This window comes from Gallinula chloropus, assembly GCF_964237585.1.
Source record: "Gallinula chloropus genome assembly, chromosome: 3".
NCBI lineage: Eukaryota > Metazoa > Chordata > Aves > Gruiformes > Rallidae > Gallinula > Gallinula chloropus.
In genome coordinates, this window is record NC_140087.1 from 7,549,032 (window position 1) to 7,569,077 (window position 20,046).

At 39.4% G+C, this 20,046-nt stretch overlaps 1 protein-coding gene across 1 annotated transcript in view; it reads right to left on the reverse strand.

Annotated features, from left to right (window-relative positions):
- The window catches only part of RFX6 (regulatory factor X6), a gene marked incomplete at both ends in the record, with an annotated part of 34,627 nt that extends 14,806 nt beyond the window's left edge, over positions 1-19,821 (reverse strand). The window contains 8 exons of the mRNA XM_084261295.1: positions 73-150; positions 2,375-2,482; positions 6,609-6,636; positions 9,579-9,656; positions 15,837-15,898; positions 17,369-17,492; positions 19,154-19,310; positions 19,623-19,821. Of these exons, the coding sequence (XP_084117421.1) occupies positions 73-150; positions 2,375-2,482; positions 6,609-6,636; positions 9,579-9,656; positions 15,837-15,898; positions 17,369-17,492; positions 19,154-19,310; positions 19,623-19,821 (834 nt within the window). The remainder of the gene's footprint in view (positions 1-72; positions 151-2,374; positions 2,483-6,608; positions 6,637-9,578; positions 9,657-15,836; positions 15,899-17,368; positions 17,493-19,153; positions 19,311-19,622) is intronic.
- Positions 19,822-20,046: the final 225 nt, after the last annotated feature.

Genomic DNA, 20,046 nt, shown 5'->3' on the forward strand with positions numbered 1-20,046 from the left:
TCATTGACATAAATTATGCTTTCTTGGCTCCCTGGGCATATATCTCAAGAATGTGTGTTCAAACAACCTTACCTCTTCAAAGTTCCCATTAATTGCATTGTCAAGGACACACTGACAGTGTGTTTTGTACATCATGATAAGAGTATCTACCTATTTTGGGAGAAAGAGAGATTAAACAGAGTTTCTTAATTCTTTACTGCTATAGTGACCTAGGTTTCTGCTGTCTATAGCTAGCATTTAAATATGAACTGCATTACAATGCATATTTACAAACAGGCATTCTGTACATCCAGAAGTTACTCATCTCTAGATGTTACTGACATCTTTAAGGCTCAAAGCTATAGTCAGAAATGTAGCATCTGAATCTGTAGTCATTGTGAAAATGTGGATATCAAAGTAAGGCAATAGCTAGATTAGCCAGTCAGATGGTAAAGTAAATTCACCTTTCTGAAGCTAAGATTAATCCTGAAGAGTGGTGCAAGTTAATCATTAGGCTACTATAGGCGTCTATGAGTGTTCTGAAACATCATCTAGCTGGACAAATGAGAAAATAGCCGCCAGTCATTTGGTCAAAGTTTAATCACTGCCTTACATGAACTGAGCGTGAAAAAGCAGAACCCCCTTTCATCTCATCAGGCTAATTTATCTGAGTCTTCTCTTATTTTAATAACTGTGCAGAAACATAAAAATACTTTGTAAAAAATGGCAGCAGGTTATAAAACCAGACCTTGGTAAAGGAAAGAAGGTTAGCAAAGCTTTGTTATGATCCAGAATCACAGAGCTGGTTAACTGCTCCAGCAAATCAATATTGGGTTTTGAATTAATCTAGTACTACTTTATTTCAATTGGTTTAGCATATTGATGAACTTCAGAGCTGCTTCTGAAACTATGTATCTTTGAAAATAACTATGGCAGAGAGTAAGATTCAAGAAAATTTTCAAGAGTTTTTTGGAAGGGGTTGATGAAAGTAAAAGTTTGGCTAAGTTTTCTTCAGAAATATAAAATCTAGAAATTATCAATCTGTTTTCATGCAGAGTGATACATTTATGGACTCTTCTGAGATTTCAGTTGCATGCAATTTCTTAGGAGTTTAATGCAGGAGTCAAACTTCATGAATGGATTCTCTTCAACAAAGTACCTAAATATCTTAGGTTCAAAAACCCTTGGTCAGATAAGATGAAGGCAGGGAAAGACAGTAAGGAAAGAAAACAGAAAACATGAGAACAAGGAATGAGGAAAGAGCAGCAAGGTAAGAGAGAAAGGGAGGCACACAGAAATTCATCTTTTCTTCCAACAGTCTTTTCCTAAGTCCACAGGTCTGCCTCCAGACAGAGTCACCTGCAGAACCCTGCTGGGCTCTCCCATCATGTTCCCAACATCAGAGAAATTACATGCTGCTGACCCAAGAAAGAAGAGAAAATGGGTTGCATTATTTTCTTCATTGTCAGAATGGAAATATTCAATTTTGCTTGTATTGCTGTGTTGTGTCTGCAAGGAACCTCAAATCCTTTCCAGATTTAAAAGTTATGAGAATGTTGTGTATTTGAGAGATGTCAATTCACTGGTGGACACTATAGCAGCAGGAAATGCCTGCTGCTGAGTACACCAGCTCTTGGATTTTCTTTATGAAATGTAAGATTTCCAGCTAAGACCCCCATACTATGGATGTCTCCTTTTGCTTATCCCCTCTCAAGAGGAATCCTAGGCTTCACTACCTCCACAGAACAAAATTAAGAGTAAGGACTCATAAACCAAAAAGCTTTTAAGCAACATATCTCAAGACAGCCCAATGCCATGACCCGTACTGGATGCTAAACTGGAGAGTTCACAAAGATACCAAAAGTTTTCTAGCACAGTTCAGGGATGCAGCAGCTTGTAATGTGACCAGAAACAACACAGGTGATGAGCAATACTGAGTATTGATTTCAGGAATACAATTTTACTAATTAAAAAAATATATGCTTAAGTGTTTCAAAGTCTCTTTTCAAACAATTAATGAGAGTAAAGTTTATCTAATTATTTGTTGTGAAGTATTTGTTCTGATCTAATCAGAACAAAATTTACCTTAAATCCAAAGGCATTTGGAATGAATACAACTCTCAGTTATTTGTTTGTTTTGCTCTCCCGGTCTTACATACCATCAGTTTGTAAAATACTAGGTCAGTTAATAGGTAAATAATTCAACCACCTTTCCAGTGGAAAGCCAGTTAATCGGTGTTAGTAAAGGTTTGCCCCCTCTATAAATCAGTCACCTCTGTTTGATTATGGACATTTCTGGCTCTTTCATGTCAATACCTCAAAGGCTAAGATATGAAGAATCATTCTGTGGCAATTTTTGATCTGTAAGTCAGAAGAGAAATAGCTCACATTTTACCTTGTCTTTAGAAATGCACCCTTGAAGCAAAAGGTGTTGGGCACTAGGAAACTCTGGGAGGAGGGTCCCAGTTTTGGAACTCAGAGAATATTTACGAGTGAAACCACCCTGAAATGGAAGGGAAAAAACAAGAACATTGAAATAGCTAATACAGATTCAACTAAACCAAAGAAATCTTGCTAATCTTGTATGATATCTCATGAGTCTTTCAACATTCCAGAATATTTACAATCAGAAAATCCTTCAAAAATATTGATGCTCAGGAGGGTAATGAAATATGTGCCTTGATCTAAACTGCACTAAATACAGATTTCAGAGCGGTGCAGACTTGAGCCACATTAGTTGATGAAAATCTACATGCTTTGGATTTAATCTATGTTTCAAAACTGAAGTAGAATACTAGTCTACAGGAAAGGCTGTGATATCCTAAGGGACATCCTAAATTTTATTTAATATGCATCTTCCTAGTGCAAGGATGTAGGGTATGGGAGGCATTATTGTTCTCCCCAATCTCTTCCTGCTCTGAGAGCACTAGAATGGTGATTTATGCTGTTTTACCATGCTAACCACTATTTTAGTTTGTTACAAAGTTTGAGAATATTTTATGGTGTTACAGACCTGATGGTATGTAGGGTCTATGGACACTTCTGAACTAACTTTATTATACAGCTCTATGTGATTGTGGAGGACATGACATGAAGCCCCAGTTTTTTATCTCAATAATGTTATTTCCAGACATTTCATGATCTCCAGTTACTTTGCTGAGACACAGTCTATGTAGATGTGGAGACAAAATAAATTCCTCCTGAATTATGCTAAATTCTGCTCATCTGAGAGTTCCTTTCAGTTCTTAAGAGTTCACCTCTTAAGCCTCTTTAGCTTCTGAAACACCACAGACACATCTTGTACTAGTTATAAACTGAGAAAAGATCTTGAATAATTATTAAATGGTAGCCTTTGGATGGACGAGATTGAAGGATGAAGGCATCTTTGCACGTGTGGATACTGACTGCGAAGCAATATATGATACATCAACCCTTGTTTAGACTCCTAACCTAATACTCTCACAAAATCAGTAAAGCTGAGCAGTAACTTTCTGTAGTGACACCGTTTTACCATGCTTATACTTATAATGCACACCACATTACGCTTATTAGGCTCCCAAATGCTATAATGGAGATGAAATGCTTATCCTCTGGAGAAGCAATAAAATCTGTATTGTAATACTGTCTTTACTGATTGAATTGTACTTATTCTCATAGGACTGCAGTCAATCTAGAGAAGACTATCTGTTTCATTTTAACCCATCCAGTTCTTATGTCAAGGCAGCATACAGAGCCTTGAGCAGGCCTTCCCCTCATTCCTGCAGTAAACCCACTGCCACTGTCCAGATTCCCTGTGTGCTCGTGGATGGAATGAATGACCATGCATGAGGCATTTGAACTGCACATGAAGTTGCCTTTTCCCACACCTTTGCATACAGTCAGATTTCACTGAAGTGGGAATGGTATGTATACAGTGTAGAAGTGTGCCAAAGGGAGCATTTTCCTGTAAATGATGACTCATGAATTGGAGGCGAGTTGCAAGTAAAATCCTCTCAAATACTGAATTCCAAAAACTATAACTGTAACTGATCTACTATATATATACATCCCTATTTTTAGAGGGTGCTATATCTGCCAAAACAGACAGCAAGGAACAAAAGCATACATTATGTAAACACACTTTCCCTGTGCTATCTGTTAGTCAGATACATATAAAGCCCTAAGTCAAAGAAATTGCAGAAATTTAGAAATGTTAGTATTTTTTAATGTCGATATTTTTGCAGTTTTATAATTGCCTATCAGTATCAGGAGCTTTTTTTTAATAACAGCAGTATCTCAATTATTTTACTAAGCAATTACCCATGAAATATATTAAAAGCTCTGATTAAAAGGGATTAGTTCGTTTAAAAGACGGCAGTGATGGTGGTGGGAGGTTTAAGAGAAGATAATCTGCAATGTTTTTTACCTTGCTAATGGACTTATATGACCGTGCCTCAGTTCTAGGCTTAATATTTTAACCCACTGCCACTTGCCCTTTCAATTTAATGCCATCTGTCTCTAATGGCCATTTAACATTAAGATAATGAGAGTAATATTATCTGCCTAATTAACCATGCAGACTCTAATGGTGCACTAACTGGTTTAGATAAAAGAATTTGCTGATATCTCCCCCTACAGAGAGAATACTAGAAAATGTGATAAAACATACCAGAAGTAAACAGTGTCCCTGGCACTCAATAAGTGTTCATTCAAATGCCATTTACCCAGTATATTTAGACAATCAGTGCTTTAACATCTTTGCAATGTCTTTATGTTCTTACTGAGAATTACACCTTATGCAATCATTGTAAATCTTTCTGGAATACCTAATTGCATGTACTTTCAAGCAAATGAATAAGGATGCATATCACCTGTTCCCTTTAATGGAAAGGATGATGCCAAATTTGCATTATGCTGAGATTGTGAAAATTCAGTTTTGACCATGGAAGCCCCTTTTTTTTTTTTCCTCTTAAGACCTGCCTGAATAATTGCAGACAACACAGATAATCAAAAACTCATACTCCTGTGCCCTTGCTCACTTCCTTCCACTGACTTCTCTGTGATTCTTTTTCTGAGAGGACAAAGGTATTGAACTTTGGGGCTGAAACAAGACAGGTTTGTGGGACTTTTAATTCCCAACCAGACTGGGAATGCCACATCAGAGATGTGCATTAATTTATGCCAAGGGAATCAGAAATTTTCCATCCTGAAACTCTGGAAGAATGAATGCTGTAGTAGTGCTCAAAAATCCTTGAATAGTTTGGGGATATCCCATGGCACAGCACTATCTTTTTTGATAAGATAGCTGACTATCTGAACAGGGAAAATGCAGCAGATCTAATCTATCTGAACCTCACTAAAATACTTGACATGGTGTCACCACGGGAAATGATTAGTTATACTGGTGAGAACGGGGATTAGTACAAGAACACAAAAATGTTTAAGAACCTGACTCCAGCTGAAATGCTAATGAACTGTGTTGACAGGGAAACTTCTGGGTTGAAAAGGGATTGAAGATCTCAATGATCAGACTTGGGGCTGATCTCACTGAACATTTCATAGATTAAATCGTCTGACATAAGCTAATGAAATCATCAATAAAGAGGAAGACCAAGAGGTCATGTAGAAAGACCTGGATGGCTTTGAGATAATGGCAATAAAAGGGATGAAAATCAATAGAGCAAAGCTACACTCTCAGGGACCAATAAGAATTTCTACTATCAGCTAGGAGCTGCTTATCTGGAAATGAAAAAGAGAAAGACTTGCTGTGTATCAGCAAGTGATCACAGAGGGTATATTTAGTCTGGTAAATTAAATGGTGTCAGGAAACATTCCCTGGCAATACTGGAACTGTAGTATGCAGAATGGCCCCTGGCATTCTTTTGGCTCATGCCAGTTAGCAGTTTCCCAACAATTCCTTCAACTGTTACTGCATGCTGGGGACCTTTGTCTGCAGCAACGTGGCCGAGATGTGCCTACACTGTTTTGTAGGCTTGGGAATTTAATAATGCAGACTATTCTATCCCAGTTGAACTTGCTGTCAAAGGACAATCCTGGAAGCAATCCTTAACCCCTAATATACAATAATCCACAATTCTATAGCATAAATGTGACCAGAATGACAGTAACTATACCATAATATACAGTACTGAAAATGTGGGATACTTATGAGGGAAAAAAAACCCCACCAAACAAAAAACAACCACAGCTCTAAGGTCTATCACAAAGCATATTTCCATTAGAATTAGAGACATGGCATTTACAAAACTTTATGAGTTTTTTCTATAGAGATATTCAAGTACAGGGCAAAAACTTCTTATCAGCTATAAGGCTGATTAGAAGTGACTAAAAGCTGCTGCTTGTTCCACCTAACAAGCAAGAGCAGCAAAATGATGTATCACAGGAAAATGTCACAAACAGAAAAAAAAAAATAGCAAAAGACAATCCTGAACAAGAGACATAAAATTAAGTTGAATTTTAAAAAAAGGCCTTTTGGCTTCTAATCAGACAAATGAGATTCCAGAAAAGCCCTTCTGCAAAAGTAATGGATAAAATATTGCCAAAATTAAAAAAGGAATATGAAGAAAACCATAGGTGACATAATATGTGGAGTGTAACAGAAGTGAAAGGAAACAGACTACAGCACTTACCTCATTCTTCAACTTGCTTCCAGAGAACCTTTGAAAATAAATATTTGATTATTTTTTCATAAACAGAACATTTTTAGAGTTTTTTTAATATATATACATATAAAATAGATATATTAGAAAAATGATAACATTTATCTAATGTAATTATAATAAAAATAATGGGGTGTTTTCTTAACTTCTTCCATAGGCATGGAAGTATCTTGGGATATCATGAAACCTACTATTGTCTTCTAAAGCATGAAGATTAGTATCACAGACCAAACAGTGAAGTATAAAATGCAGTCTCAGTTTTTTCTTTGGATCTTTGCAACTTCATAAATATTAAAAGGGCAGCATAAGCACAAATCCATGTTTTTACCAGGAAATGCATAAGGTTTTTGAGAGTGGAGAAAAATACACACTTGTCAGGAAAACCAAGAAATCACAGCTATTTTCCATTCTTTTTCACCATGCTGTTAATTTAATGCAGCTGAAATGCGTTTCTGATATCAAAGATTCATTAACTGACAAAACCATGCTGCAGTACAGTGAATGTCCTATTAAGAGTCAAAATGAGAGATTTCCAATGAGGTCATTGGACTATCAGGCAACTCTTCAGTGCAGAAATCAGAAAGCACACATTCTAAATTGTAACTACTAAACTAGAGAATGTGTAATGATAGAGATTGAAATGGATCAGTATAATGATAAAGGTTGTTTGATTATAGTTATTTCCTGTTCTGCTGGCTGCCAACTGATAAGATACCGTGGGCAACATGAAGTCTTCGAAGTATTAGAGGCAATATTGTGATTTCATGCTGTTAAGATGCTCTGCTGGCAGAAAAGAAAACCAGAGGCTGAGCGTTTGTGGAATTCCTCCTGCCCAGACCAGGCACAGGCGCCTGATGGTTCTCATCACATGATGATCCAGCATATGCTACCTGCAGAGTTCCCTTGGTTGTTGACAGATGAGTGTGAAAGAAGGCATCACTCAGTTGACTATAACGTGGAGCTAATTAGCTTCATAGCTGGATGCATCTGTTATGGACTATGGATTTCCTGATGTGCAGAGAATGTACAGCAAAAACAGGGCAGCATCTGCTAACATGATTCCTCCAGAGCTTTAATTGCTAGCTAAAGCTACCCTTCATGCAGTACCATGGGTGTGAGCCATCTTTGGCATTGGGTCTGCTCCTTTCACAGTGTGAGGCTTGATATTTAAAGGAAGCAGGAGGTTGAACTTAGGGTAGAATTTAAGGATTCAGGCATCTGTAACCCTGCATTTAAGGAGTACTGTGCTCAGCTCAATTAACTAAATATTAATACATGAATGTGAATTAAGTTGGAAATGACAGTAAAACCCTATGTTTAGGCAAATAAGCTGAGGACCATTGCCCCATCAACCCGTTTGCTTCATCAACCCATGTATTTTCCCTGCCTATTTCTGCCCCAAGCTTGATCCAGGAACCATTTTTATAGCTCACCTACCAGAACAGACATCACACAAAGGACAGATTTTATGATGGATCATCATATGCCGCAGTCAGCAACTGGGAGATTCACTCTGGTTTGAATCCCTACACTACCTGACTCTTTCCTTAGCCAGAAGTTTGTTCTTAACCCCAGGCTACTGTGTCACCCTCTTCACACAGACAAGTCCAACTTCAGTGATGGCCCAGGCTGTGCAAAACAAGTATTTAAGCTTCTGTTCTAAATCAGCTTGGGAGGCGATCTGACTGCTGGACCCTGAACATTCAACATCAAGGGCACAAGTTCTAACACAAAGAAAAGGTTCCTAAATAATGAGTTTAGTCATTCTACTGAATGCTTCTGAAAATCTTACAAGAGTATCTGTGCCATTTTCATGTGAGTGTATACTGTTGGAAATCCAGCTGGAAATGCAGAACCTCCACGTTCTTTGCACTCATTGCTGCTAGACAGCACAAGGACAGAGCTTTACATGAAAAGGACACTGTGAGGAGTGACTGTATTCACTTGAATGAAAATAACAGCCTTTTAGTCAATTAAATGAGCAATTTGTTCAAGATAATTCTGCATTATGAAAGAACCTCATCTCGCTGTGTACCAGCAACACCTCCGCAGCTCTGGATAAATACTGAACATGGAAATGGCATATTCCAGCCTATTATGCCTTAAGTCCTACAGTGGAGAGATCCCTCCTTTTAAGCATCATTGGCAACATTACCCTCTATTTTTACACTTGTCCTTTTGTTTGGAAAAAGTCTCTTTGGATAGAACCTAAATCTGCCAGCAGCTGAATTTTCTATGTGTGATTATAAACTCATTTATTCCTGTCCTTTCTCAGAGTCCCCACTTACACAGGTATACTGCTGCAGACAATGAAAGCCGTCATTCAAGCCATATGTGAACAGAGACATTTGTTTTACGAACTATTAATCTTTGGCAAACCAACAGGCAGCTATCGTAACGTATTGATCCTGCTAGCTGTCCCTTAAATAAATATAATTAGAGCTTCCTGGGTAAGGTTTAAACTGATATTAGTCAGTCAAAGGACCTGTAAATATTAATCTACACTGACCCCTCCCTCCTGCTCACAGGTGCCAGCTTCACACCATTCTCCAGACGTTTCATAATGGGAAGTTATCCCGGGGAAAGAACTCAGAGGGTGACACTCAAGCAAAGAAAATGAGACAAGTGTTCTGGAAATGGTGTTTTGATTCCTCACATGAAGTTGATCAAATCATCTGCTGTTATAAGTTGACGCAGCTCTACACTGACAGTAGTGGGGCCATACTGGAAATCTAGTAAGAGATCTAGATCAATCTCTTAAAAAGAAATCAATGTCTTTAGGCAGAAAACTGCTTCTTATATCTAGGAGTAGCAGACATTGGGATATGCAGCGATACTAGTTCTGGTGTCAACAAACATTAGTGTCATACAAATACCTTTCTAAGGAAAGGTTCAAGTTAGACCTTCACTGACTAAATCTAAGAAGTTATGTTATTGTACCTGGTTAAGCCTTTTCCAGAATACACGGAGTGGTAGTAAGCACTGCTTTCTTTAATGCCAATTCCATAATAGTGGTACCTGGGGGCAAAAAAGACAAGGGTGTATGAGTGACATGCCAAGCAAAGCAAACTGGCAAGTTGGTTTTCAGTGCTTTCTGAAAACATTTCTTACTGACATGGAACAAAGTCTGGCTCATAGGAAACTAAACCACTTTCTTTCAAGAATGTAGCTGAAACAGCAGATTTCCTAGAAACATGGTGTATCTCTTTTCCCTAATGTACATTCTCTTTCATTTTACTTCATTTGTTGAAAGTGTGCTGGGTTTGCTCTAACGGGTTTATTTTACCAGGCGTATCATTGTTATACTTAGTCCCACAGAGCACTTCTCAGCTGAAAATAACTCACCTGTGTACTCTGTAAATTAGTGTTCAGCCTCCTATGACTAAAAATGCTAACATGTCATTCATTCATTCATTCTTCTCTCAGGTAGGCTCACCAATTCTGAATTATTTAGCCACGTAAGCACTTTGCATTTGTCTCCCTTGCTGCTCTCCTGGAGATTACTGCTCCCAAACAGACCTGAAAGAAGGAAATGTGCCTACTGCTTGGGTTCTGCTGTGCTGAGCACAACACCTTAATGGAAGGCACTAAAGAGGGTGGGTTGGTGTTAAGAAAACTGGCTGTGTGTCAGATACATACTGCTTTCCACTGATTTTGCTACAAAAGAAATGACCTTCAGGAGAAGGGCAGGAGAGCAAACTGAGGGCAGTTCTTTCTTTACCAGTCATAGCAAAGTTTGCTCGAGTTCATCTATCAAAGGTGATAGGCCCTGTCTTATAAATTCTACTCAATGGATTTAAAAACTGATTGTGTTAAACCAAATTTGTCTTAAGAGTGTTATGACAGTACACTCGGGTTCATTTGGCTTTTACTAAACTTATCTTGAAAACACTACAACACTGGTTTAACTGATAGGCTTCAAAGTAACACTTGTAGTTCAAGTACACTGCATGTAAACCAAGCCTAACACAGAGGTAACACCTCGCAAGGCATTGTGCTAATTTCACTGAAACTTCTCAAAAGCCTAAAGAAACACAGTCTTAAGACACAAAGCCCCCAGAACATAGCTCATAGCACACATAAACAGAAGTTTTTTGTGATGTCCATTTAAAAAAATCACCATTTTACTGTTTGTTCTTGTATGGGACAGTCACAGATGAGAATAAAATCCTCAAATGCTTTATTTTTACAAAGCTGACTAAAAGCATTAGGTAAAAATACATTCGAGAAAGTATTTACTAGGCTGATGTATTTGATTATCTCATGTATCTGAAAATCTCAGCTGAAATAGTCATGCTGTTACTGAACAGTGTGTTATGTGCATTCAGGACTTTATAGCCATGAAACATGACAGAAAGTGGCTTCTCTTAAGCATCGTAGCTTTTACTGTTTGCCTGAAACTAGTGATTCTACATAGTGCTACTAAACTGCAGTGGTACCTGGTGACTAATAGGAATGCCAACAATTTCTCACATGTTTCTTTACTATTACTTTTCTTGTTCTCTAAGTGTATTTTTCCAAGGGAAAAAAAACCTGCTAATACTCAGAGGTTCAGACATAGGACCTCCTCCTAACAGTTCACTCTTTATTCTCTGAAGTCAGAGGTGGCTGATCAAAGCAAAGTGGACACCTCAGGGTGGTTTAGGATGCCAGTGGGACCTTTCATAATGATAGACTGTTGTCTTCTGGTTCACATACACTACTCTGTCACCTACACAGGAGACTTAATGTCCTGAAGGTTTTCAACCACTAGTTTTGGCTTAGGAGTATTAAACAGATAGATCCATTTGACATACTTCATATAGAAAGAAGACAGAAAGATTTTTATTCTCTTACAAGCTGAAGCCATTAACTGACCAGCTTATTTTGGGCTCCCTGTTGAGAGCAATATACCCATCACAGACACACTGATAACATCTTCAACTTCAAGTACCCTTTTTCTGTCTCTTCACATGCATATTTCTATATGCATGCACAGTATATAAGTATTTTGCTATGTTATGCTTTTATTGTATAATTAATATAGTGAAACCAATCATGGTAAAGAACTTATTCCAAATTTTCTTAATACACCTTTTATAAAACAAACTGAACTGCTCTCCTCTTTTAATTTCAGTGGTTTGTTGTAACATATGTTCCTATGCAACTAGCAGGCCTGATTTTAGCATACACTGGCACAAACGATAGCTGATAAGAAAATGATAGGCTTAAGCTGTTCAGGGACTTGCAATAACTTGTTATCACAGGGCCAGCTGCCATATCAGTTTTATTAACCCACTAAATCACTCCTAATAAATAAGATAATAGTTTTCAGACATGATGGATAAAACCTAAGATTCATCATTGATCAAAGTCTACAAAGAAATTAAATTGTAACTTGAGCTCAAACAGTCTTCTGTGTGTAGGGTCTGAGCAGTATGTACATTCTCCCAAGTACTGCTCCAGGTAATTCATGTACTGGGAAGGTTATAATTGAATTCTAGCAGTGATCACAGTACATTTAACATTACCTACGCAAAAAGGTGGATTCAGAACCTGCTGCACAGACAAATGTTGCTTAAGAAATATTGATTTAAGAGCAGTCTGCCATACTTATTGTAATGGGTCTTCACTCACTCTGCAGCTATAGAGAAAACTTCCCCTACATCCAGCAATCTGGAGTGACTGGCATGGGCATGAGAGATAAATGAGCTGTGGTAACAAAACTGTGTCCAATGTGTCGTGCCTCCCTGGCCAATTGTTTAAATGAATGCTTCAGTATTGACAACTTTTACATTGACAATGCTTTTTTGGATGTAAAAACACAGAGAGACACTCTGACTCTGATGATGAAAGTTCTAGGACTTATTAGACCCATTTATAAGTTGCTCTTTTGCCCAGAACTGGGGATGATAAATGCTGCCTGGAATAATTATGCTCATGAGAACAGTAGAAAGAGTCTGGCTTTGTTTCAGTGTGGGAGAAAACCAACATTTGTCACCTTGGAGATAATGGAAAAAGGAACTGATTTTCTTTGGCTTTCTTCTGACCACAGCCAGGCTGTAGCGATAGGTTACAGTGTATGTATGAGGTGTCTGGTAAGGCACTTTATTGCTGGGGAGTTAACTTTTCTTTGCAAAATAAAAAGAGTGATTCCACTGTAGAGAAATCATCATTTTTCCTTTCATGCTTTTGCAGCTTCTGGCTCAGTAGAGTCCTGGACAATGATCATAGCTCCTAGGCAATACTGCCATACAAAACATCACTGTTAAGAGTAATTAGTACTATTACTGCTCCTACTAACGTTACATAGACATAATTATAGCAACAACAGAAATAAAAGAATGTCACTATGCTACTTTCCTTAAAAAAAAAATTATAATTTCATTGCTAGTGAGAAGTGTCTCTTACCAATCCAATAAGAATATAAGGAAAAACAAGCGCCAAGTGTTCAAAAAAACCCAAAACTGCTGATGAGGAAATTGTTCAAGACCAGTTACTCCATATGAAAATGTGGCACATAATACTACCAAGGTGCTTCTGTGTTAATAATGTTAAATGCCCTAGAAAAAAGAATACAATGACCCATGTCCCAACACAATTTTGTAGCCAGACTCCCTTGTCAAAAAAATCGACTTGAAACATACTCTTTTACTTAATAGACATTGACCTACTGTGCTCTAAATTATGCAGACACATGATATATATTGGGAGTTTGGATCTTGATTGGATCTTGTTTATCAATTCATTAGATATGTCAGATCAAAAATACAATGGGAGACCTTTAGCCTTTTATTATGTCATTCATTATAACTTGAAAGTGGGTCTTCAAATATGCTGGGTTATGAACCTAAGACTTAACCAAGCCCTTGATGAATTACTAGGTTGTCAAATATTCCTGCACTGATTGTGAAAGACAAATCTCTTAAAATCTTAAGCACACCAGCAGCAGCAAATGCCCTCATCAATTTGTGCCTGTAACCACAGCTAACTCCCCTTGAAAACTCTCTGTGCAGCATCTATAGGTCATCTACAAAAAGGGGAATGAACTTCAGTTCCAGTTTTCCTCTGTATACTACAGATTATGTCCTCTGGAAATAAATCAATGGAATACAAACTTGTAAGACTCTGATAGAAACTATGCAAGAACTCTGCTAAAAGGGAAAATATTCTATGCAGGCTTTGTTTCCTTTGGATTATTTTACTAGTGATTATTTTAAAAATAATTGAGACACAATCAAGAAATAAAATGCCTTTTCAAAAATTTGGAATTTAAATTCTTTCCCATCTTCATTTATACTGCAACAAACCCTGAGATTCACAAATTACATCTCTGATGCATCCTTCAACAAAACTAAAGTGGAACTAGAACCATAGAACCAGAGAATTAACTGGTTATTTCTTATATTTCTAAGACAGGAAGAAAACCAAGCATAACACGAAACAACACTCCAAAATGATAGAAGTAAACAATACATCTTTCAGAGATTCCAAATATATGACAAAGCACTTGGCAGAACCAGAGTATGATAGGATTTTTTTCCCTCTTCAGCATCCTTTCATTTTGCATTTTCTTAGAAATTACTGAAAGACAGGAGTAACTTTGTCTTTCCAGGTGAAGTCATTTGAAGTAAAGACTTTCCCAAACAAAACCAATGTTTGTTTCTTCTATTACTATCAGTATGATGAATTTCTAACTTATTCATTAGCAAAACTGCTCTTTGCTGTTTTGGGGGAGTTTAGTTTTGTTTCTGCAAACCATCAACTCTATGTTTTCCTCTATAAATCAAGGACAGATTCATAGTAAGTACATGAACACATATTAAATTTTAAGGATTGTCAGATATTTAAAGGCATGCATCTGCTAAAATATAGGCATTAATACTAAATGTTTAATTTCTGTGTAGACACAGAAAGCTGGACACAACATCTATCCTCGTTTTCTTTGTAACAATGTCTTAGTTTTAGGAAAACCTGTTGTGAAATCAATAGAAACAAACAGATGAGGATCTGGCGTAAATTTCATTTGCAATTGAAAACCATTACGGTTTTGGAGAGTTACTTTAAAAGAACAAAATTATTCAACTAGACCTATCTTATGCAGAATGGTATGGGGACGATATTTGAGTGTAAATATTACTTTTAAATGAGTATTATTAAACACTGAAATAACAATTGACAGCACAACACTCAGAAAAGCTCAGAGGCAGTCTTAGTTTCAGGCAATACAGAGAACTGTTCCCTTTGTGACTCCTCAATCAGGGACAGAAGTTTCCTCGAATTACCTAACTCACAGCTTGACACTAGCAATACCTAGAGCATTATTTTGACTCCTCTACATTCCTGACATCAACACACCACAGAGTTTTTCATTTCCTTAAGAAGCAGCCTTCCCCTATTAAAAAACATCAGACTGGGGACAATTCATTAATCCTTCCTCAGCAGTCTTAACACCAGGACATGGGAGGGTGGGTGTAAGGGAATATACAGCCATCTCTCTTCACCACAGTTTTACAGTAACTTCATCACAGCCAAAAAACATAATGCCAGAAACAAGACAAGTAAATGTTTCTTAGATGATATATAATCATTTGTGATATATTCCCACAGCCTAATATTTCACAGATTAAATATACAAATTCACTGGATGCCTGATTTATGAAATGACTGCACTATAGGTTGTGGAGTTTCCTGAGTTTTTATGAATTACCAGCACCAAAGAGCAGACCCCTACCCACCTCTCACTTTAAGGCTAACGCTTCCTCCTATTGCCTTTACACTAATCCCTACTGTGATGCAGAGAAGACAATGGAAGTCCTTAGATTTGAGAAAGGCAAATGAAATCATGGTTAAATTGCACATTGTTTATAGAGAGATGAACAGCTGTAAGAGATATATGTACTATGTAATGCTTTTGACATATAACATTTTGACCCATATTTGCAACAAACTTATGGTTCCCTAAAAATAACTATGAGTTTTACAGGTTTTACCCCGTTTAACTTTAGAAAATGTTCCTGCAGTAAAGTTTTTCAAACTTGAACTCTGTATCAGTTTCGAGCTCTGTATGAGTTTCATCACGTACAAGACAGTTACCACATGCAGTTTATCCTCTAAATCACCACCCCTCCCACATTAGGATACAATATGGAGACGTGGAAACGCGTGTCACTCCTAGAATATACTCTGCAAGTGGGGACAGAGATAATCGTGCCTTACTTGGAGTGGCCCCTTGTTCCAAGCCGCCTCGTGGTTAGAAGAGGGAATTTCTGGCGAATGGTCTAAAGAAAAAAATAACTCTGTTAATTTCTAACACCGGTGGACTTTCTCAGCAACCTGTTAATGGGGGAAAAAATGTACAGCAAATACGTGGTCTAATTCAGCCTGCCAATAAATATTTATGACATAGACAACTGAATGTGTTTTATAGTGCAGGGGCCCTTCCATCCTTGTCCGCTACGCAGGGCACCTCCAGCCTTCCCGCCCATAAACTCCTTCTCACCTGTTCTTCTTCTCCTTTTTCACTTCGAAAAATCTAGTTTTGTTCTCCAATCCTGTCCCATTTGGGTCCCTAAAGTACAACTGTATCCTTTCCTAAACAGAACCAGGGAAAGATCTGGCCTTTAGCTCTTCTGTTTTCAGAGAAAAACCACCACAACTTATTTTTCATTTGAAAAGTTTGATCAGCAGGTTAAAGCAAGAAAGCATTGGCCTCGTGGGCATTTCTGTGTCCTCCACTATCACAAGGCTGGACAGTCTTAAACATAGCCATGCTCACTGAAACCCTATGAAAATTTCTGCTAGCTGCACAAAAATGCTTCATGTTATGTGATTTAATCCAAGTCAAGCAAAAAATCCTGTCACTGGACTCCTGAGATTTAGATTAGTGCCCTAAAATCATCCTACATTTCCTGTAAAGAATGATGCTTAAGCCAAAATGTATATGAAGTAAAAAAGTAATTCAGTAATACAGGTAGTTCTAATAGAGAGCTCTAACAGATAGATCACTGTCAAAACAATGATTAAATAGAAACTGGTTGCTTTCTTCACTTACACTGGAAGTATGTAATGAAAATCAGACATGCTCTTTCTCAGAGGAAAAACACAGCAAGTGAACATTGCATGAACTGGATTCTAAATCCATTACTATTATTATTTAATTAAATTAATGCATGTTGCTGTGTATGAACAATGACTGGTTCCATTGTGCTTTTAAAAAAAAAAAGATGATCCTTGAAGCATTTTTGGTTTCCTATGGAGAGTTCACATTTCCCTTTCATTAAATGATTTCAGGATTAATTGTAGGGAAGGGTAGAAAAGAGGGTGAATAAACAATTTTTCATTCAGGAGCTCTTTGTTTTATTTTTATTCTCCTTCTTGTATTGCTTGTTGTGTCACATCTCACTTTACACTGCCTTTAGCATAATTAAAAGCATCTTCCATGTCAGACCTGTTTTTGTGGAAAGAACCCTATCAATGACATCAAAAAGGAAAAAGGAAAAAAAAAACCCAACCCTCTCAGAGAGAATGCCTTTTTTTTCATGAAATAACAATACATCAAAGGGAATTTCAGTTTCTTTCTCCTAAAGCTGATGCCATGAAATCCCTCCATATAAAACAGTGTAGTCTGTTTCCATGTACATTAGCTGTAGAAAACATGGGAATTTGAGAGGAATTTTGACACAGGTGTACTGAAGTGTTGTTCTACCAAAGATTTAATCTAACAAATTATGAAGGCATTTATTCTTTACCTTCCCAAAAGTTGCAGCACAGGCAGGTTCCAGCTTCTCTTTCCTGCAGAAGTCTAAATAATGTGCATAAAGAATGCATCTGGGTAAACAAACTCCTTCACAGACAATGTAGTTTTCTTCCAGCCTGCATAGACAAAGAAACAGCCAGAGTAAGAAGCAACATGCCACATGTTCTGATTTTATTTTCTATCTGGGTTTTAGTACTTCCCTCTTTTTCTTTTCATTCTTTTGTCTTTTTTTAATTTTCTGAAGAATACCACGAGACTCCACAGGTGAATTTCTACTGAGCAAGACAGACACTACAGACTGACTCCACACTTGGTGCTTAGATCGGTTGCAGAATATGGAAAACCTGGGGGCAGGTCTATTTCTCAGTGAGTCTTTTTCAATACCTGGACTTTTTTTGCTTCATTGTGTAAATAATTAAAATATCATCACCTAAGATTCAGCCTGGCTCTGAGAATTCAAGCACTACCAAGGACTTGAGTTTAAGTCTGTCCTCTGAATACAGCAGGGTTTTGAACTTGCGTTTTCTGTCCCACTGTGTCTTTAACATCTAAGCTAATGTCTCTTCTCTCCCTACTTTCACTTTTTAATTTCCTATGCTGGATCTGAAACTGTTTCTTGACCAAACCAATACGAAAAGCAAAGAGCTGTCTTTTTCTGGAGGGGATGCGTTTTAACGCAGCTTGCCAAACAGCTCACAGAACACAAGTGCCTAGTGACCGTCATTAAAGTAACATTTTTAAAGCTGAAGTAAAAAATTGACAGTCGTCACTTGAACTGAACTCTTGGTAACCGCTGAGTGTTTCACCACTGACCTGTTTCTTTTCTTTACACATTGACATTATTTGCTACTCCTGGGATGATGAGCCGTAAATTTATTTCTCAGATTACACAAAACTGTAAGAAAATACTGTCCAGCACAGGCAGCATGCTGAGCAATTCTGCACCGACTCACCAGACTCTAATCCTTACAATTTATGCTCAGAAGCCAGATGTACACTAGACTAAGGAACTGGGTGCTTTGGGTCACTCTCTAAGGATTTACAGTCTGCATTTGCTAACGAAGTTCTGATTTAATTCAACAGCAATCCTCCCTAATTTCAAGTGTGTTTTAACAGAAGTATTTTTTTCAATTAACACCTGCAGAATTTGATCTCTTCCTCGGTTATATTTGCCCAGATAAAATGAAGCAAAGTTAGGGCTCCCACAGTTGTTAGAATACTAAAACAAAAAATACATTACACGGCAGTGAAAATCTAACAGTCAGGGTCTGAAAGGATAATTCAAACACCCCTTCAGAAAGGCTGTTCTTAAGTAACGTTTCATTTCTAAATTTTTTCGATAGGTTTCATGGGCAGCCGTGTGCTGTGAGGATCTGGCAGAGGTTTCTGTTAACCGATAAACCTCTTAGCATCAAAAAAAACCCAACAAACCCACAGAAATTTAGGGATGGATGCGATGTTCTTGTTTGTAGACGAGGCTTATTTGACAATAACTAACCAAAACCACCCCGCAAGCCCACAAACGCCAAGTATTTCTCAGAGAGCTGTGAGACGCAACCCTCCTTGCCGGCTCAGCTGTTAAAGATGCGTCCCGTCGGGTGTGAGGGACACACGGGCTCCGTCCCGCCGGTCCTCCCAGCGCAGGGAGGGGAGACGCGGGATGCCCCCGCCGCGCCGCCAGGCCAGAGGCGACTCCGGGCACGGGGGGTTTCGCCACCACCGGCCCCGCAGCCCAGGGGCGAGGGCGGGCAAGGGGATCTCGCCGCCGAAGCCCTACCATTGCAGAGTGAGCTGCGTCTGCTTCTTCTTGTCCTTCATGATCTGCGTGATGCTCTTCTTGGCAGACGGGCTCTGGTCGGCGGCTTTCAGTGCGCCGTCGCGAGTATCTGCATCCTCTTCTTCCGAGGAGAGGGCTTCGCTGTTAAACCGCGTTTCTGAGCGCCGCGGGGGGGGAACAAGAAGAGTGTATGCCAAGGGCATCGTTACGGCCAGGCAGCACGCCGCCTCCTCCCGATGCGGCCCCGCAGGAGCCCGTTAACCGGCCGCCCTGCCCGCCGCCGCGCGAGGGGACCGGGACGAGACGAGCCTCCCCGAGCCGGGCAGCCACACCCGCCTTACCTCGCGTCCCCGTCGGATCCCGAGCAGCTGCCACGATCCGAGCGCCCGCCGCGCTTCGCCCTGGCTGCCCGCAGCTGCCCTGGCAGCGGGATGACAAGGAAACGATGCCGGCACCCCCCACCTCTTACCTGACTTGATGCCGGCGGGCAACACCGGCTCCGTGAGCCCCCTCTCGGCGCTCGCCGCGGCACACAGCTCCTCCTCGGCGTAGGGCAGCAAGCCTCGCCCCACCAAATCCGCGTAGCAATCCTCCCCCGCGGCGGCGGACACTGCCTGCGCGGCCGGGAGGTGCAGGAAGGCGTCTTCTTGCGCGGGTCCCTTGGCCATGCTCCTCACCGGCGCCTGGTCTGTCCCACCGCGGCGCAGGCGGCGCCCATGGGCGACGGGAGGGGACAGGGCGAGACGGGGTGGGCGCGGCGGCGGCCTTAGGGCGCGGGGGCTGGCGGCTCAGGCATGGGCTGCGCCGGACGCTTGTCCGGGGCACTGGAACCTCGGCGGGGTACGGTGTCAGCCAAGCGCCGAGGCGGGCAGGTGAAGGGGAGGAGAGGCGAC